The 21,392-nt window shown below is 41.6% G+C and overlaps 1 protein-coding gene across 4 annotated transcripts in view; it reads right to left on the bottom strand.

Annotated features, from left to right (window-relative positions):
* Positions 1-8,180: 8,180 nt before the first annotated feature.
* ATP11B (ATPase phospholipid transporting 11B (putative)) overlaps positions 8,181-21,392 on the bottom strand; it is a 123,745-nt gene continuing 110,533 nt past the window's right edge. For 2 of the 4 annotated variants that reach the window (XM_051983236.1, XM_051983238.1), the window contains 2 exons: positions 15,367-15,500; positions 8,181-12,098 (listed from right to left, as the gene is read on the bottom strand). In XM_051983236.1, coding sequence (XP_051839196.1) covers positions 12,017-12,098; positions 15,367-15,500 — 216 coding nt within the window. In that variant the 3' untranslated portion in view covers positions 8,181-12,016. Of the gene's footprint in view, positions 13,749-15,366; positions 15,501-19,471; positions 19,597-21,392 lie in introns of those variants that run through there. The other 2 variants (XM_051983239.1, XM_051983237.1) reach the window with 2 other exon arrangements.

Raw genomic sequence — 21,392 nt, 5'->3', positions numbered from 1 at the left:
AATGCCAATTCCCTTTGGGTCTGGATCCCTCTACTCTCCCTCCTCCTCTACATTTCTTCCTTAGCCTGGTCTGTGTTTAAGCTCAACTGGCTGCTGCCTTCCTTCACTGACCCTGCTCAGGGTCTCTGGGCACTTTCTCTCCTAGGCCCACTGCCCGGTCTCCTGCTGTATCTCCATTGGCACAGTCCCGGGGGGTCTTGGACTAGGACACCTGTGCAGACTCAAGGCCCGGGCCCTCCCCACTCTTTTGCCTCACTGTTGGCTGTCAGGTCTGGTTTTACTTCAAGATGTCTCTCCAGATCCTTTCTGTGCATTTGCCAGCAGACTCCTCCCTCTTTTCTCCTCCTATCCCCCTCAGGCAATCTAACCTTTGGCCTCCCCTTCCACACAGGTGCCCGGTGCTCTCACTAGGTCTGTTTTCTGTCCACCTGTTTGGGGGTGTGTTATTTTATGGGACAGAATGTGAGCTTCCTAAGGTCAGGAAGGGCTTCATTGGGTCATCGTGCTTTTGGCTCCTAGATGCTTAATGAAGGCTTTGATCACCTTTCCTGCCTTCCTCTGTGCCCATGTAGGGGATTTCCCTCCTCCTCTTGTCATATAGAGGCTTCTGCTGACATTTTATATTCCCACAGCAGAATGAATCTCCTCCCCCCCCCCCCCCCCAGCGTGTTTTCCTAAGTTTGTTAAAGAATATTTGTTGAGTTGAATCAGATCTATTGTGTTTGCAGTTCACTGAAACCTGCAAGTTGAATTGCTGTCTAGCCAACTTTGCCCCATGTAGCCTTTGCAGAATCTGCTTGTAGAAAAGCTAAAACTTTTTTTTTTGTTTGTTTAGTTTTGACTTATCCCTCGAAAGTGTGTCATAATATTTTTGGATTCCATTTTAAGAATTGGATTAGTATTTGTCAAAATGATTCTCCAATTCCACAAAAATCAGGAAGTCTTTTGTGTTTTGCCAATCACTTTTTTTCCCCCTTTACTTTTTGTCACAAGGGATGAACTTGTTGGGTCTATGGGAGAGAATAAAGCTAATTGCAAATAAAGATAATGTAAAAGCAGAAAATATTAATAAAAACTTTTTTTTTTTTTTTGAGATTCTTCTCTGCTAGTTCTTTGCAAAGATCTTTTGGGTCTATATCAAAAGCAATGCATAGGGTCCTACATAAATTTCAAGGTGGAAAGTGATGGATTTGGTAATCAGTTGTTCTAGTTGACCTTTAATAGTTAATTGACACACACATATATAAATATATATGAACATATTATAAATGTATACATATTATATAATCATATATAACAATTGATCTTTAATAGTTAAATCTGAGCTTTATTTCCCTTTATAAAATAGCTTATGAGCTTCTAATAATTCAGTCTAATACACATGCCATTTGTTAAGTAATGTAATAACTTGTACTGTTCTGTACAAGATGTTTTGTTAGGTTCTGTGAATACAAAGAAAAAAGTTTCTGTGAGACGTGCTCACTTTTTTGGTGTACTTAAACACACATCTCATGTATTTCAAAGATTGAATGAAAGGTCCTCTATATAACAAACTATAATATAGCAATATTTGTAGTAGCAAAAGACTGCACATGAAGTAAATGCCTTTTAGGGAATGAGTAAACATGTGTAAGTGTTTATTAGCGGAACCAAGAATGTGAAGAATGGAGAAGCTTTATATTTAGATTTATTATATAGATTTATATAATCTGATACTAAGTAAAGGGAGCAGGACTTTCTAGGAGAAAAAGACACACTGGCTATAGCAACTAGAAGAGAAAGAACTAAATGGTCAGCTCCAAATGCTGTATAATAATAATGGCAAAGCTTGCCCCAGGAGAAGAGATGAAAAAATGTATTTTTCTCCCTTCTCTTCTCCTAGGAGTGGGGGAACCACAATGTATGTATAGTGAAATCAGAGGGTTGGATTTCATGAACTAATTAGTTTAGTTGTGGGGAAGGCAGAGGAGGATTTATTTGGAAATAGTGATGTAAAAACAATATATCAGTATTAAAAAAAAAATTTCCAAAACAGGTTTTTTTGAAAAAAAGTCACAGATATAATCTAGGGACCATATGAATAGAATACAGTTCATTTGAAAAAAATTTGAGTTTTTGCTTTTTTTGAAAGTGGATTATAAATTCAATCTGATCAGAACAACGATGTGGCAGCCAGGAGAAGAGGCAATGCTCTTTTAGGCTGCATTAAGAATGTCATCTAGGAATTAGAAGGTGACATCTGAAGTATTGTATTCAAGTCTTAGGAAACTGTCAAGAGCAGGGCCACACGCATGAGGAAAGCCATAAACTTCACACCCTGTTGGGACAAATAGAAATCCCAGTGGATCAAGAGCTCGGCCCAGATACAATTGAGCTAAAAAGACATTTACCAGGACAAGTCATTGAGCTTTTGTTAACCTCAGTTTCCTCATCTATAAATGAGAAGAGTAGCAGCAACTTTCTCCTAAGGTGGTTCAGGGTAAGGATCAAATGAGATCATAAACTGCTAACGAAGCTCAATGTCTAGCACATAGTTAAGAGCTATATAAATGTGCGCCGTTTTTAGCTACTAGGAGTGTAGTACCAGAAGGTGTACTGAAGGACCCCAGGGAGTTTAGCCTGAAGTTAAGACTCGGAGAGGAGAGTAGTGCGCAGTTGCCATCTTGAAGAAACTTTGGGGAAGAAGCTTTAGATTTGTTTGGGGGTGGGGGGAGAGAGGAAGGGTAGCACCACAAGCAATTGGCACTGTACTTGTTGATGCAGTTGTGGCTTGGTCTAACCATCATGGAAAGCACATTTTCAAAGAAACAAATTTAACTGATGTGGGAGAGCAACATTCAGAGCTATCCAAAAGTGGAATGTTCTGTCTTGGGAACTGGTGACATCTGAATGTCTAAATGCAGCCAAACAATCTCATTTAGACTTTCTAGTTTTTGCATCTTTTAATTGAAAGGAGGTAAAGTGGCTCAGTTTGAAACAACGCTTCTCAACAAGTCTTGTCTGGGGGTGGAATAGTTTGTCTTTCGAAGGAGTAACAGCCCAGATAAACCCATATCCAATGGTGATTTCTGGACACTGATGGTAAAATGTGCCTTCTGTCTCTTGGTAGAAATGGGGTAGATTATGGGTACCAAAAGAGGCCTGCTTTGACAGATAAGGCTAATTGTGGGTTTTTTCCCCTGCCTGACTATCTATGCTTGTTTCAAGTCAGGATCCTAGAGGATCGTTGCCATGAGAACTCCAAGGTTCACAGGGTCATGAAGAGTCAGATATGACCAAAGAGCTCAACCACTACGAGTGAACAATGGAACGCAATTTGGCAGAAATCAGGTTCAGACTGGCAGCTTGTACTGTGTGCCCCGAGAAACTCTTAAGTGGATATGCACCCAGAATATATCAAGTTGCCACCATTAAAAAACGAGGATTATTGTTAAGAGATTTGGCAGGGAGTCCCCAGGGCCCTTAGAAAAGCCCCCTTATTGGTTGCTTTTAACTGTTTTGGCTAGTTGCAGACTCTATCTCCCTGAATTTTTTAATGCTTTAAATAGGTATTTGAATGTATTTTTTATTGGTTTGTTTGAATCCTTAGGCTCTGAGTGATCCTTTGCATCAGAAATGGAGGACAGTAGTGAAGTGTAATGATATATTTAAAAACACGAACATTAATAGGATGTTCAGCAGGAAATCACTAAACGATTGTAGCTTCTCTAGTGCTGGAGAAATCTCAGTGGATCCTCTGGGGCCCCTTGTGGGCAGGATTCCTAGTCAACTCTAGCTCTGTGTAAGCTTTCTCATACCTATTTCTGAGTTTTTAAATCCTCCAAATACCACCCTTCCCCAGGGATTGTGGCACCTTGCTCGTGGTCACAGGGTGGGTGAAAAGGGAATGGAGGCAAAGCAGGAAGCCACGCTGGGCCCCCTGCTCCCATGGCTTAGGGCAGGCCTCAGTTGTGGCAGGTGGCTGGGAGAATGCCGTCCTAAGAAGGTGGTGGGGTCCTCCAAAACTCCTGCACCCATTTCCTCCTTGGTTGGGCTTCTTCCCCTGTGCTGGGGAGGACAAAGCCCCCTCGCTTGCAGTCCGCCCTTCCTACAGACCCACCTTTTCTTGCGTCAGACCCAGACGCACAGGACGCTGGAGTCAGACGAACATACATAGCTGGTTTTGCTGGTACATGGAACATGAATGTTTGTGTGTCTGGCCATTAGCTTTGTATTTATTTCATGTGCTTATTTTTTTTTTTTAAGTGTTAGCTGATATGCTCACTTAGCTTTTAAAATTCAAACGAGAATTGAAGTAAATTTTTTCCCAGTGACCAGGATGAACTGGCAATTAAGAGACCAGCCTCTGGGCGCTGGGGTAGAATTGAGAACTGTACATTTCATGAGGGAGAGTAGACAACTAGAACGCTTTTCTCTTTATTCACAAGTGCTGTTTCTAATTTTTCAAGACTTTGGAAGTGTTGATGTTGCATTTGACTATGAAGTAAATGGCCAGAGCTCCCAGGTAATTGGGCTAAAACACTGTTTTAGCACTTAAAGGGATCTGAGAAGCCGTCCAGCCTCCTCCTCCTGCAGCTGTCGATGGAGGCAGAGGCCAGTCTGGGGCCCAGATCCTCAGGCTCCGGAGCTGGGCTGGCTCTTCTGCACCATGCCGCCTCCATTAACTAACTCGGGTCTGATCTGTGATTATTGTGTTCAGTTCCAGGTGGGATGGCTTACCAGAACACTTTGGTGGGGAGGGGTCTGGAAATGATGCCGTACAAGGAATGGTTGACTGAGGGGATGTGGGGCAGACGTATTCCGAGGAGCTCATGGGTAGTGGAGGAGGCAGATCTGTGATTCAGCGTGGTGTTTCTATCTGTTAGCTGTCTGGTGATGGGATATGCTTCCCTTCAGGTGCACTGTCTCAGCAGCCATCTTTCTTAGCTCCCATGTCATTCTTATTTCATTTTAGATTTGTCACAAGTTGGATTTCACCAATTCTGAATTGCTAGGGCCTTTTATGTGACTTTCTTCTCTAACAGTAGTCTATTTTTTTGCTGAGGCAATTAGAGTTAAGTGACTTGCCCAGGGTCACACAGCCAGGAAGTGTTAAGTATCTGAGGTCACATTTGAGCTCTGGTCCTCCTGACTCCAGGGCTGGTGCTCTATTCCCTGCACCACCTAGCAGCCCCTCTACTAGTTTTTTTTTTTTTTTCAAGATTTTTATTATACTATTACCATGATTCTTTGATGCTCTATATCCTAAAGATCACATCTTTTATAATAATTCTTAACAAGAAACGTTGCACATGAATCCAGACCAGTCTTTTCTTGACTCAGCCTTTGTGCTTTGGCCATTGGAAAATAGGAAGATCTTTTGAAGCAGCTGGGCCTCCTGGCCTGGAGAAGTGACAACTTCTTCAAAGAGAAATTTAAAGCTGTATTTCAAGAGGAAGTAGCCTTGTTCTGCTGCTTGATCTGCAGGAGACCTAATTGGGAGCAAAGGGTAGAAGGGGAAGGTGCTAGGAAAGGCTTCCCAACAAGATGGACTGGCCATCTCTCATTAGCTCCCCGCAGGCCCCACCCCATGGCTGGCCCACGGCTCTGCCTCCCCTGGCATTCTCCACTCCTGGATATCGCTGTGCACCCCTCCCCTGCCAACCACACGGAGGCTTCTCATTTCCCATGAGTACTTCCTCCCTCCCTGCCTTACCTCTCCCCCTTCCCCCTCAAGATGGCACCCTCAACCTTGCTCACTCACGGTCACCAATCTGATTACACCTTTTCCATGTGATCCCAGGCTCACATGAGGCTGTACCAATGCTACACTTCGTTGTTGTTAATCTGCAGGGTTCATTAGCAGATCACAGCCTGAGCCCTGAGACCTCAGTATGAAGAGCAGCTTCTGCTTGGCGCAATCCCCTGATCTACGAGGCGTCTCCACCTTCTCCAACAGAGTCCAGGTTAGTCTGGCGTGGCATCAAAATGTCTTACTGATGCCTTAAACAGTTTTTTCTACCTAGTATTTACACACTGCCCTCCCATCCCGCTTTCCTCAACCCCCATTGAAGCTGCCCTCGGGACACAGGCCTTCCTAAAGCCGAGGTTGGACCCTGTCCCCTACAGTATCCAGAATCCAGAATTCCCTGGGAGGGAATGCCTCCCAGGTCTGGCACTCCCCGTGACCCAGGGTGAATCCGGGGGCTGTCCCGGCCGCGCACAGGGGGAGGGAGCTGCGTGCGGACGTTCACTGGGTGCTTGGCAGCTGGCTGGTGTTCCCCTCAGCGGTAGCGGGGCAGTGGCTGCAGGTGTGAGGTGAGGGCAGGAGACACAATGGCTGTCATCAGTGTGTGGCGGGTGACCGGCTGACCTCACGCCTCCGTGCAGAGGGAGTCCATGGTCCCCTCTGCCCTTGGGAAGCGATTTTGGAACCCGAGTCTTTTTAGGGTGGTCTTGGCTAGCTTGTCATTCTCAGCTCTGGAAGCAGCCAAGGCAAAGACCTTGAGAGGATTTAATAGTTGACAAAAGTGTCTTCCAACAGATACGAGCTCCTTCTCTACAGTCAGTTTCTTTATGGGATGGTGAATTTGGATTCAGAAAAGTTGTGTTTTATCTCAATGAACCTGGCACTGACTGACAAGACCGAGTTGGAAAATCTTGCCCATGAAATGGATGGGCTGACCTTTCACCTCTGAGAAAGGGGGCGTTTTTCCAGCAGGAGCCCAGCATGCACCAGGACCACTGGGCCCTTGTCAGGCTTCTGCCCCAGACTAGGAGAGGAGGGCCCTGGTTTTCCTCTACAGCTTTCTCTTGTCTGACTCTTTTGCATTCAGGTCCATCTGGTGAAGAAGAGGCGGCTTCCCAAATGGCTCGGCCTTGGCCGCCAGTCTGGACGCTGGTTACCCTCTCCAGGGAGCTACGCTTCTCCCAAAGTTTACGCTGTTCTGCTGCTTCATCTGAATGTTCAGAATCTTTTAAAAATGATTGTTCATTCTTCCTACCTATGAAAACTTTGAGTTGCATCTTGCCCTTTTCTTCAGGGAGATGAATGACTTCCGCCTCCTTCTGCGACCCCAGCTTTCTGCCCTCCAGAGAGGCTCTTGGGCCGGCCCAACAGAACTCAGAGCTTCTGCCAGTTCCACTTCTCAGGGTCCATAAGCAAAGTCTGCTGTTATGCCAGCTGGCTAATAACGGCGCCTTCCTAGCAAACTCTGCTGCTTGAAGAGGAGCCTGCGGGTCTGGAGGCCGAAGGGAATTCCAGAAGGGAGAGCATCTGTTGTAGCTGAAGGCGCGCTGCTCGTACACAGCAAAGGGAGGCTCCGGGACTAAGCTGAGGAGAACTGGGCTCTCCTTCCCATGTGAGACTCGGAGATGGAGGCCTGGAGGGAGGCTTTCCATTTCGTTTGTACAAGAAGCGGGGGGAGTGCGGCTCTGATGAGCAACGAGGCGGAACGAGCCCTTTGGTTCTCAGGTGAGTTCTGCTGCTCCTTCGGTGGCCCGGGTCCCCTTCCCCATCCATCAGTCCTGCATGACATTAAGGAAACTTAAAAGTCCTCTGGGAGAAAAGGTCATGTTAATGAACCTGATTTAAGCACAGGCAGCAGCAAGACTTCCCCAACCAGTTGAAGTCGGCTGCTGTGTGGTCTCTGAATCCCTGCTGGCCAAGAAAGCAGAGACTCCTGCTCTGACTCTTCCCCAGTTCCTTATCTTTGTAGCAAAGTTCACAGCATCTGTGGAAGCAGAACCGTATTCTGCCAAAGGCAAATTACTTACAAGTCTCTGGGCATCACATCCTCATCCTTAAAATGAGATAAAAATAAACTCTGCCAGGTTACTGGAAGAAGAGGAAAGGGCTTTATTGACTAAAAAGCGCTAGATGAATGGGAATTTCTGTTATGAAAAGCTCAGTAGTTTTTACGTGTCAAAAGCCACGAGTCCTGCTGGATGGTTAACACAGCTGCCTGAACCAGATTAAATGCAATTAACAAAATAAAATGTAAATGTTACTTTGCTGTTTATTAAGTCACCATGGGACGCCTCTCTATCCTTGTGACTTGGATGTCACTTGGACTTCCTCAGCCTCAGTTTCCTTGTCTATTTATGAGCAAAAAAAAGTAAGATCCTTTGTAAACTCAGTGTTATCGAAGATTATAGATATTATCTAATATTCAGGCTGTTAAAAAAAATGAAAAGAAACATTTTAGCTAAATGGGAAAGTTTTATTCAATAAATATAATCTGGCAAATTTCTAAAAAAACATTTACTGACAGCTGTACAGTAAAGCAAGTTGCATTGACAATGTACAGAAAATATTAAAAAGGATTTCATTACATAACCACAGTGTCTGAGGTCCAACATTTGAACTACATATTGCTACAGTGTCCAGCTGCTAATGCCCCTTAAAAGCAAACATTCATCATTATGATAAATGTGTCATTAAGATATTATTTTTGTAGTAATATCCTTCACGTTTTTCCAAAATAAAATCATATTTTGCTAACGGCTTTTTCTTGTGAAAATAGAGGATTACCTCATTTCAAGATGTAAATGAAATATGCACAAATGGGACTAAAATTAAACATGGTTCAAATCTCTTTGGTGTCTGTTTCATGGATGCCTTATTCTTGAAGTCAATCCTTCCTCACTTTCTCCTCGGATGCTTGAATGTTCACTAACAAAAATCATAAAGAGGAAAAAGCATCTCCAGCTGAAATTGGAACTTTTGTTATTTTGTCATTCAGTCTTTTTGCTCTCTCCAACTTAAGGAACTTTCCCTAATAATGATTTCTAAAAAGAAAAAAATAGTTTAACAAAACTCCAAACCTTGAGTCTGTCATTAATCATACTGAACAGTATGTGTAGTACTTTAAACTGCAACTCCCATCTCTTCAAAGAGGGAGGAACTTGGAAAATTTTGATCTATGGCAATGTTTCTCGGTGACTGTGACTGTGTCTCTCCCTGCTCCTTTTATAGACTGGTCCAATCCAGCATGAGCCCCAGTGTGGTTATGGCAGGGCAAATGGTCACTGTAGCAGTGGCAACTCAGTGAATTTGAGATGATGTGTCCTGGTGGGCTCCCGCGGCTTGGGGATTTCTGGGATGACCCTAATGCAGTCAGCTGCAGGAATGAGACAGCCTGAGAGAGGCTGATCAGTTTGAGAGCATTCAGTCTTAATATCTTCAAAATTTCCAAAAGGAGAATTTTTGGGAGACCATCTGCTTTTTGGGGGCCCAAATTTCCTTTCCCGCCTTGCCTCCATTAAAAACTGAGGCAATATTCTGCATCTAAAAGCAATTGCTAGGAATCTTTCATAGGTGAACTGACTTGTTTTCTAGCTGGGCAGACATGCAGGCCATTATTTTAAACAAGCTAATTCTAAGGAAAAAATATGAAGTTGAAGATGGATACTATGTATTTTATTTTGTTGGCAGAAACAATTGGGTTAATTATCTGTAGTAGCGTATTTCCAAAAGAGTACACAACGCAGTAAGAGTTTTAGTGGAAATACTTCTATAAATTATCTTGGTCACATTAAGTCCTATGATACAAATTTCAGCACTAGAAAACAGTTTTTTCCTAAAGGTAAGTCATTTCATGCTCAGTAGACTATCATACTACAATATCCTAAATTTTAAAACTTTTTTCAACTTAATCTAGCTTGAGTATATAGGTAGGCTTTTTAAAAAACACATGGACCAACAGTAGCAATGATGACAGAAAGATCTTGGGTGTTATCTTACAAAGTAATAGTCCATCTGGTTGATATCAAGATTTGTTTCACTTATGTTTCAAAAAGTGAATCCACAAAATCCTCTTTTTTTCATTTTGACTGAACATCACATCAACTCCAAGCTACCACTGCAGGGAGCCCCGAGTAGGGTTCTCATTCTGATGGCTTGTGGTCCAGCTACAGAGGCACAGACTCCTCCTGCCTCTGGGGGCACTTTTCACTCCAAGGCAGATGCAGTAAATCTCACATGTCCTTTTGTTATATTAGACTTTACTGGATAAAAAAGCAAACTAACTATCTTAAAAGTTAAGTGTGCGTGTGTCACCCTCTTCTGGAAATTCAGGTGCTCAAAGCTTCTTTTTGCATATTATCTGACTTTTCTTACGACCCCCATTTTCAGAGTAATATTCCTCTTTGAAAAGAGATTTGATAGGAAAATGTTTAAAAGTTAAGAAGGTAAAATCCAGCAAGAATGCATTGATATTCTTATTACCGAAAGACAGAAGTGTTCCATTAATCAGGAACTTTTACTAGGAGCTAGAGGTTGAATTCTTGTTTGTACTCCCAATCTCCAAATCTCTCTTAACTTCCCATAAATGAATGAAATTATTTATTTGGCCAAATATGGGAAAGGAATGCAGATTTTGAAGTTAGATTTTTTCGTTCGCTCTCATTACTGTGCTAATACAGTCAGATGTTACATGTTTAAGGCTGGGTTTTTTCCCCTAATCTTCATAATGAACACTTTCACATCTTCAAAGTATGAATTCACTTCAAAGAAATGAACTATAACCGAGAGCAATCAAATTACAACCTTGAACATTTGGACGAAAAATTACTTTTAAGGACTGAAACTCAGCAAATTAGTCACAAATAACCAATTAAACTTTGCATCTTAACCTTTGATCCAGAAAATCTAGCATTCTTATCAGGCAACAGAGTTCATTTCATATCTATTGCAATGTCTCAGGTTAATACTACTTCACTGGAGGGGGTGGGGCTTGTGGGGGAGGAAACAAAGCCAAGACCAAATATTTATTTAAAAAGAAACAATGGCTGGATTTCATTTCCCCATGCAGCTTGTCAAGTCTGATGGCAGTACAGTGGAGCCAAGAAAGTGGCCCTAGTTTAAAAAAAATTTCCCAAAGGAACCGAAGAGACGAGCATGACCCCCAAGACCAGTATGGCGCTACAAGGCTGGCTGGCCCAGCCATACTCAGATTTAGATGACCTTGAATTTTATCATGAAAAGTACCTAAAAGTATTTATAATACTGTCCAAGCTTATTTCTGTTCTTTTATTTCATACATCTGTATTTACAACATTGTCACAAAACGAATGATCAAGTCTTTAAATTAATGAAGGGCAGAAAAAAGGCTTAAGTTTTTAAAATACAGCAAGACCAAATTGAAATACATTAACTGGACTAAAACATGCAAAAAAATCCATTAATGACAATGACAAAGTTATGAGATAATGCCTATGCTTAATGAAATGGCACTTTTCTTCATATTTTGTCACAAAAGCTCCCTAGTAAATGGTAAAAAGGAAATGAAAGGCTGATTTTTGTTTTAATTAGAACAAGAATTTTCTACGTCTCTGGTCTCATAGTTTGTGAACTTTCCTGGTTCTGTTGCTACCAGTTTTTAAGAGGTTGTGTGAGTTCATATATACTGTCAGCACAGAGGCAGACAAATAATGGATTGGTTTTCTTTCCTTAAAAATCCTGTCCCATGAACTTTACAAAAATCAATAAAGTAATAACATGGGTCATGGGAAGTTCTGAGAAAGGGGAACCTTACTCAAATGTGGCTAAAACTTCAGCCACAAGAAGCTTCAATAGAATAAAAAATATAGAATAAAAAAATAGAGTTTTTAAGGCAAACTTTTCAGCACAATTTACAAAAGCAGCTTTAAATGGCGATGGGCCCTAGCTAATGATTTATTTAATATTTTAACATGTAAACAGACGCTCTCTCCCTTTTCCACCTTGTTAGCTAAACTGTGTCCCCAGCAACAGCTGAAATGCCATTTGGTTCTTAGGATTCCAATTAACCTGTAAGGCAGCAATTAAACTAGGATAGGATTTAGCATGTTTGGGAGGAGAATTGGGAAAAACCGTAAATTAAGGAATTTGCTTCTCTACAATATTTTTTTTCTCTTCTCTTGAACTTGAGTAAGGTGTGCCCTATTCCATTGGTTTCAGGAAGAAGTTTGGCTGAACTAATGGTCACTAACCGAAGAATCCCACTGAACTTTCGGGAAAAGACTGAAAAGGCTGCCCACAAGTGCTACTGTTCCTTTAACAAGCAGATGAATCCATTGTGGAGAGGGTCAGGATGCTCCTGTCGTTGGTACAGAAGGGGTCCGATGGGCTCCATGATCTACAGTAACAATAAGAGACAAGTTTGGCTGACTCTGGGGAACCTTAGTTTTGAGAGAGAGAGATTGAAAAATTAAAGCCTAAGTTTACGTTGCTAGCAAATTGAATTTTGGCTCGTTCATTCTCAGTTTTTGTTCTGCCCTTTGGGGGCAGGCTGGACATGGGATCAGGAAGGAGATCAGAGAAGGGACCCCAGCTGGAACAAACCAGAGGGGGCAAGGTGGTCCTCCTCCTCGGACAAAGGGCGACTCAGATGGGATCCTTGAGCACACTGAAGTTCATACAATTTTAAAAAACAGCTATTTGCTTCCTTTTCATCAATAGGATCTGGCCCTAGGTTGGAAGATGGAGTATATGTGGTTAATTAGCAGATACACAATTTAAACTATTTGCTAAAAACATCTAGGCCACCAACTTCTTTTTTCCTTTTAAAACATCTAAGGCAATGGAGGCAAAGTGACATGATAGATGGAGGGCCAAGCTTGGAATCAGAAGACCTGGGTTCCAGTCCTGCCTCTGAGACACATCCCGTTCTTTGGGACAGACTGACACAAAATTGGGCAGAAAATTTCCCAGGCTCAGGATAAAGGGCTCTGAAGTCTCCTCCAGGATGAGGATGCCCATGGAAATGAAAGCTATTTCTTCCTGTATGTAGAATAGCATTTAGCCTTCACTACAGGTGAAGATCAAAATATTTTATCATTTGTCTTGTTTACATTTATCCTTTACAAAAGCCTGAAAAACAGACAAACAGGACACATTCTCTGAGACGATACGAAGACAAACACCGACACAGTCTGATCAGTCCATTGTCGTGGCATTCCGTATCTGTCCTAGTGGAAGGAACCCCGCCATCTCCATGGGACCAAACACGGCCCGAGGAGATGTTCCCTGGATGACCAGATATTGAGCCAAGTGCCAAGAGAATAGTGGTGATGAAACTTCAGTCTGATCCATGATGGATTTGGAAAATTAAAGTACCTCCCTATTCGGCACGCTTTCCTGTTCCACTGAATACATTACACTCATAAAACAAACATCTCTCCCCTTCCCCACAACCACCACCTTTTGATTGCTGAGTTCTACAAGAAGTAAAAATACTGAACAGAGGAATCAATCTGGAATGAGATAGAAAAGCCAAGCCTGTATTTTAGCTGTCACTGATTTACTCTAATTGTTCAAATTCAGCAGTTTGATTAAACTGAAGATTTAAGTATCCTGTAAACTGATCAATGGCAATCTCCACATAGCCCTTTGATTAGCACCAGAAAAGTTTGCATATTGTTTTCCTTGACCTACTCAGCAAAATCCAGTCTCAACAGATCTCTTAAGGTTTTAACATTATTCAGCAAATTTTGGCTCCAGTATAGATAGGGAAGGATAAGGAAAGGGGACTATGGCAGAAGTTAATTTACAAGTAACCTGAGAAACTGGACAAAATCAGTGATTAAGTATTCTATCAAATATTTTAATCATCCAATAAATGTAGAACAAGATGCTCCACTGGGGGGTGGGGAGGTGGGAAGGGAAGAACCTGCAATAAGAGTCTAAGTGCCTTAGGGCAAAGTCAGGGCGATGAGACCACCTTTCCTTAGGAGACTGTTCACAACCAAAGCCAACATTTCTCCTGAAGCTGTATCAATCACTTATCCTAGTACAAAATAACATAAAAAATAATTATTTAAAGATTCCTTTCTTTATATCCATGAAAAACTGCTTATGTGTTTGTTAGAAAGGATAACAAGAAAAGTGAAAATATACACAATGCAAATATTAGAAATATTCATTTCTGGCTCAATGTTCATTCCAGATTTAAAAGTTTACTAAAAATACGTATTTTCATATTTTTCTGAGGAGCCAAAACTGAGGGGAAAGTGTCAATGAGGTCTAGAATGCTGGCTTGGAGGTCCACATTGCAGGGCATGATGATGGAGTAAAATCCAACTGTGAATTCAATCCTTCACATCAGGGCCAACATGGCATTATTAACTTCGGAGGAATTCTGAACCCTACGAGAGCATGCAAGGGAAAGCCTCCTCGTGTGTGCTGCACTGCTCCCATGAGTATCTTGTGTAGGCTATGAAATCACAATCTGCATCATTATATCCTAGCACTTAGATTATCAGTCCTATTTTATAAGCAGGCAAGACTATGGTGATTGGAAGCACAGACACTTAACCCCACAAGAGTTTTCCAAAGGGCTTTGTTCGGCATTCCAGAACAACATCTAAAAGATCAAGTCAGAACTGATGAAAGTGTGTTAGGGAGAAGTCAACCAGATTTCATGAGGTGTAAATGATGTCACACCCATTGTCCTTAAAGACAGAAAATTCACCTGCACATTAAATTAATTTAGTGTCTCAACAAAGCTGTTCCCTTCTGTCCTGAGAGTCAGAAAGGTTGAGAGAATTATGACATCATTCACATAAAGAGAACCACAATGTACAAAAGGTTATTTCAATTCCCCCAATCAACAGATGTGATTGTGAGTGAAATGCATGTTGTTTAAAAAAAAAAAAATTACCAAGAATTTTTAATTCATTTCACTCAAATGTTTTTTAAAACGTCATTTTGTTGAATATTTCCCACAAGTAAACACTCTCTAATTTAAGAAATGTAGTGATGACACAAGCACCTTGAGAGCTCTAATGTAGATTTTAAACTTAGCAAAATGAGTTAGAAGTGCTAAATTTAAAAAATAAATTTAAATTTTACATAATTTATGAAGGAAATGGGGATAGGGAAAAGAAATATTGCCTTTTGTTATTGTAAAAGAATAATTCAAGGTCCAGTCCCCAATAACACACCTAAAAAGATACATTAAAAATAGAAAAGTAAGGCTTTCTGATTTGACAAATTAAGATTATGATATGATTTTGTCAAGCCAAAAAGCCAAAACCAGGAAACGAAAGATTTACAGCCGATGTGAATGAAAAAGGAGACGTACAAATCAAGAGACTATTATATCTACACAAGATCCCATACACAATACAGTAGAAAAACCGAAAAAGAAAGTTCAGTACACAGAAGTCTTTCCAAAAAAAGTTATTATCTTCCTTTTAGAGCAAAAGAGGGCCTCCTGGTGGCCACCAGCTCCCCCACCCCAGCCAGAGAGCCATCTTTCTAATCAATCAGTGAGTCTTACGGAACAGCCAGCACCTGCTGCTGCAATGGGCCCAACCAGGGTGGTCACCGGAGAGCTAGCGCTGCAGTGTCCCGGTTTATAGGAGACTCCTTTGCAGCAAAGGCTACCATGAGACATTTCACACCTGTTAACCTGGGCCGGGCTACAGCTCCCCATCACTCGGTCCAGCATCCGTCCAAAAGATGCACACGCTGCTTGCCCCTCTGAGAAACAGCATATGGAGTCCAAGCACTTGACCCCGGGATTTGTTTCAGTAAGCTGCAAGTTGAAATAGAAAAAAAAATTTGGTTAGCATGCTTTGATCTTGATCATCAAACGCTTTCCCACATCAGAACCACCACAAAGTGTACTTAAAAAAGGAAAAGATAATTATTAAAAGATTGACATGAAGTCTGAGCATGTTGTTATGAATGAGATATGAAATAAACAAAGTGACGACTAGGCGGTATATGATTTTGCTGAGCAATTTCTACGAACCGGCTACCCTGCTACAAAGTGGTCATTTCCTGACTGCTGCTGCATTTCAGGTGGAAGATGACTGGGATTCTGAACAAAATCCAGTTAAGAGACTAAGCTTTACATGATCATACACAATAATGCAGAGTTTGAACCATTTCAAAGAACAAAGAATTGTCTTACTGTTAGAACTGTGGAATTAAGCCAAAATCAATGTAAAAACACTTAATTACTTGACAAAACTATTCTCAATCACCTGGGGAGAGTTTGGTTCAGTATGAAATGCCACCTGTGTTCTGGACAAGACTAACTTTATTTTTTATTAATCCCACATGATAAACGGAGTCAAAACTAGAGTTACCTGTTAAGATCTAAACCAACAAGAGTTCTATTAAAATAACATTCAAAACTTTTACTGCAATGTTTATGGCAAGATAGAGGGATGCTTTCAACGATCATCACTGAATTAGGCTCAGTAAGGGAATCCCAATTCTTGTTTCACAAAGACAACGGATGATCGTAAGGAGGTATCATTCTCAGAAAAAAAATTTTTTTAATTACAATTTTCTCCAATCAAAAGAAATGAGCTGTATAACCATAGATATATAATTATATCTTTATAGGCATACAATTAAATCCTTTTGATGAATCCTTTTTGATTAAAGGTTATAGAAAGGGAAAAAAGGGGGGTGACTATATAGAGGAAGGGAGGGAGGAAGGGAAGAAAGGAAGAAAACGGTTTTTAAAATACTATGATGTTGCAAATGAATTAAGAAGTTGGGATCTGCAGATGGTATCCATAGGAAAAGAATCAAAAAGTCTAAGAGCTTAGTGCTGGAAATCTATGGGCACAGCAATACAACACCAAGAGAAGTCCAAGTCCACTGGAGTCACTTGAAACTTCTCATCCACAATCTTGCTCTCTTAAGCCCCTAAACCTTGGACCTGAGAAGGGACCCGTCAAGAGCTCTGTCTTCCGTGCTTTGATCTTTGCTGCTTTCCTTGCTGGGCCACAAGAACAGCCTCTACTCCTGGAAAACTCTTAAACCTGCTCCAGGCCTTTAGCTCTCTATCCCGGGTCTGGAGATTTCGGGACAACAGCCACAGTCCTCTAATTATTAAGCTCTCTCCTCTGCCTCCAAGTCTCTGCTAATCCAGGTCACAGACTGATCCCAGATTAATCTTCCCAGATCAACCTTTTCCTAACAGCCCTTTCTCCTCAGATTTCTAAAGCCCAATGGGCCTCCTGGCACCAGCCTCCCCTGTACTACCTTCCAGCCAGCTCTCTGGCCTCCATCCTTCCTTGGGCCATGACCAGCAACTCGGGCACTTGAGTAAAAGGCGCAAAACAAAACCCTTAGCCAACTTCTTAAGACATAATCAGTTTGGGAATGGGGAAGGGGCTTGAGAAATCTCCCCCTACCTGGGTGGAGGGACTCAGGTGGACTGGGGAGGACACAGGCCAACTGGCAGCTTCTTATTTTAACAAATTACTTAGTGCTAAGGGGGAGCTTAAGTTCAGCTGCTTTGCGTTTGCAGACCCGGCTCTGTGCGCCCCGGGAAGGTTCTGGTCCCCCCTCTCCCTTCAATCTCTCTTCCCCAATGCACCCCGAGGACCCAGTCTTGACCTCCTCTGAGACCGTTTCCAGCATCCCTGCCCTTTGTCTTTCTGCATGAACCACAATGCTCCATCTAGAATGGGCTGCCACTGGCAGTCCCGAAAATTCAAATACGAAACAGGTTCTTGGCCTGCGAGGAGAAGCCCCAACGGCTCGCCCTCCCTCTCCTGGAGCTCCATGCCACCTCTGTGCTCCTACCCCATTCTGCTGTCCTGAATCAGGGGAGACTTCTCAGCTCGGACCCGGGAGCCAGAAACTTGCCACACCTGACTGGGCCAGATTTCACTAGAGGATATTTTAAATTACCTCCCGGGTCAAACGAGCTGAGGGCATCAAGGCCCCAGCCCAGAGAACCTGTCCCTTGGACTGCTTAGACCCCCGCTTGCTTAGCCCCATCCGCACGCCTGCATCATTTAATTATTGGATGCCCTTGGTCACCATGGAGACCTAGGCATGCCTTCTCGGAGAAGCAGCCATCACAGAGGGAGCGGCTGGCCCCCTGCGGTGAGGGCTGAGGGCGCCTGCACCTGGCTTTCACAAAAGCCAAAGAAGGTGGCATGAGCTGTGAGAAGTAGAAGGGATGCTGCAACCTTCTCCTAACGCTAGGGGTCAGAGTATGTGTGTATCATGTATCTATATATCTTTGCCACAGGGCTCAGGGGCGACCTTGGGTGCCAATGGCCGGCCCCTTATCTCAGGATGCCGCCTCGCCAGCCGCCATAATAAGAACAGGAAGCTAGAGCTGCCCCCTCCCTCACAGACAATGGACACTGGGGTTTGAGGCACACTCAGGGCCCTGACACACAAACTCACAAAATGCTCTGCTGGCTTGGGCTTCACAGAGGGGTCCGGAAGGAGGCCACAACTGTAAGTGGCTAACTACATAAACAGCTGGGTGGAAACTCTGGGCTTGGGGGCCTGATTGTAAATTATATGGCTTTCCCGGAGCCATGGTGGCCAGCATGGTCCTCGGCATCCCTCATCCAAATGGGCAGTGAATACAAGTGCTTGGATATAAACTGAAATGCACATTAACCTAGATAAATACAAAATAAGTCTTCTATAAAAACTATCAGAATAGTAACAAAGGAAATAAAGATAAAATAAAACAACAGGTCCACTTTGTGTGATCTGACTTTGAAGGAGGCACCTTATAGAAAAGCACTAAGAGGGGTCAGCTTATGTAAAGTATGACTGGGAAACTTGTCTTCAATTAACTTTACTACAGATAATTTCATTCTTTAACAAGGCTATCTTAAGAATCTATAATTTTTTAAAGATTAGTCATAACCACAATTACAAAAAAGATTATTAAAATAAATAGATTCCAAATTAGAAAAAGAAAATATACTTGTAATTGGGCAGAACACACATTTTCCCTTCTATAAGATGTTTCTGCTTATAATCAAATCAATGCTTTCCCAGAGTTCAATTGGGCTAAGTGACGACTTAATTTGATTTTGTTTATTCAAGGGGTCAGATTTGGCATTCATTATCTCACAGACCTTTTAAAGAGCCAAATATTGTTTCTCCTTACAAAGATAGAATTAAAATTCTATTTAAATCTATCTAAAATGCTTCGAAATGTAAAGATTTAGATGACAGCTTTTGACAGTACTAGTAATCAAAGGATTATCTGGTTCCATGCACAAACCTTTATGCATTCATTCATGAGAATTTACCTTATAAGCCATTTTGGGAAAAAATGTTTTAGGCAGGCGGTACCCTTTATGTAATTAAAATGTTAAAAATGTATAGCAGCTACCATTCTAAGAGAAAATAAAGACTTCAGAAAATATTAGAAATTACTCCACAAATCATCTGCAACTAATAAGTAAGTGTCATCTCATGAATGGCAATAAATCCAAAGGCCAGAAGAACATTTTTATGCCCTTAAATTTGAAGTCACTGTGGTTGGTGCAAACTGGTTTTCTTTAAACATTAACAAGAGAGGAAAATAAGGACATTACTAACAAAAGAAAAAACAAACTAAATCCCTCCCCACAAAATCCTAAATCAGAATGGATGAATTCACAAGAATGATATGATGTTATGAAAAGAAAAATGGAGTGTGAGTTTCAAACAGACAGGTGGCGATGAGTGGATGAGTCCATGGCTGACTGCACAGTGAGGTCCGGCGGAGGGAGGTACTACCTAGGGTGCGCAAGCTCTGCTCTGCTGCTACCTCCATCAGCTAGCAGCTGCCCACTGTCCTCCCCTCTGTGCTCGCTTTCAGCAAATTCATATGCTGAGCTGACTGAGCCCTTATCTTCTTCCATCTAGAAGGACAGAAAAGCAACAGGTCTGGTATTACAGAGAGCAACCCTTTCACCGTCACCCAGGTCAATCAGCAGCAGGCTGCTTAGAAACAGTTGGAGGGGTGGCAATGGTCATCACAGAACGGGGCACAGGGGCTTTCACAAAGGAGGACTGATGAGAAAGCTTTTCTGAGTAGACAAATCACACAAAATTAATGACTTACAATTACACACGAATGTTGTAATACACACAGGAACTGATAGAAAAAAATGAGTTTCTCAGTAGTACTGATAAATTTTCTTTACTAGAAAAAACATGAGTTTCTCAGTAGTACTGATAAGTTTTCTTTACTAAAAGAAGGGTTCTAATCCAATGGTTATTTTCATATTTACCTCTTACCCTCCTTTGTCATAAAGAGAAATTTTTTTTCCAGCCTAAATGAATTTTAAAATGACTGCACTTGGTTTGCCATTCCTTTTTTATGGGAGAAGAAAAAAAAAGAGTTCAATAGTGCCACCCATATCATTCATGACTAAATTTAGTTCTATACTTCCAATTACTAAAACCTTTATCTTGAAATAATTCGTTTTTTAAAAGCAAAGTGAGCACTGAAAGTCTCCATTTTGATGTCTTCTCTATCTGTACACAAATTGTTTCCTAGAAAAATACTTCTTTATGAAAAATGTCAGTCATCTTTAAAAAAAAATAACTCTTTTAAGGGGATGGCCTTTTAAAGTAAAAAAGCAACAAACAACAATAACAACAAAACGTACCATAACAAATTTGGACCTCATTATTCTATGGTATACCTCTTGTAGGGGTGAGCAACACTAACAAAAATGTTTGTGAAAACAGTGTCTTGCATTAAAAAGGGAGGAGGGAATTAGGTGGCTAAATTGCCCAGGTTCAAGATATATTCCTATTGAGCAGTTGGGAAACAAGAATCCTCAAGATGCATTCTGGGCTCCAGTGAAAATGGATACGGTCATTTTATATTTAAAACTCTTTAAGAAACTACATAATAGAACAGGATTGATTTGGAAATGCTTTCTTGAACTTTAAAGGTACATTCCAATACTGTGCTCTCAGAAAAATGTCTACAATTATTCAATACCATAGTACACATCATTTTAGAAACCAGGAGTGCTTTTTCTCCTGTTCCCCTTCCAGCACATTTAAGGAGAATTTCGTGAGGTAAGAAGGCCATGCCTATCTTCAAACTCCTGCCTGGAACTCTGGGAGATGCTCTTTTTACGGTGTGGCTGATGGATTTTAACAAAGTGTCCTTTCTGCCCGCCTTCTATGGTGGGGACCAAGAGATTGTCAGTACTAACATATAACTGACCACTGAAAAAGGTGGACAGGGGAAGCAATGAGAAAGGAGCGTCGAGGAGAGGAGGAAGCCCACCCGCCCTAGCCTCTCCCTTCTCTGGGTACCTAGGCAGCTGCAGCTGGGCTCTACATACACATACAAACATGTGTTTGCATTTAAGGAACCTAACCTGGAAAAGAGTGATTGTATAAAATCAACAGGAATTCATGTTACAAAAAAGGAATTTCTGATTTACTAAAATTTTTGCCATAGGCTTCCTTTAAATAGTAAGTAGGCAGTGAGCCAATATATAAAGTGAGCCAATTTATAAAAAAGTTAAGGGACATATTTTCAGACTACTAAACCCGAAGGAAAGACAAACTTTCGAGTCCTTTTTGTGTGACAGAATTCAACTTTATCATCAGTAATTTAACTTCATAATCATTAACTTACCTAAAAATTTTATCAATTGATAAAGAAAAATTACTAAAGATATCTTTTTAC

Source organism: Antechinus flavipes, chromosome 3 (assembly GCF_016432865.1).
Source record: "Antechinus flavipes isolate AdamAnt ecotype Samford, QLD, Australia chromosome 3, AdamAnt_v2, whole genome shotgun sequence".
Classification (NCBI taxonomy): Eukaryota; Metazoa; Chordata; class Mammalia; order Dasyuromorphia; family Dasyuridae; genus Antechinus; species Antechinus flavipes.
This window is presented reverse-complemented; position numbering and strand designations above follow the sequence as displayed.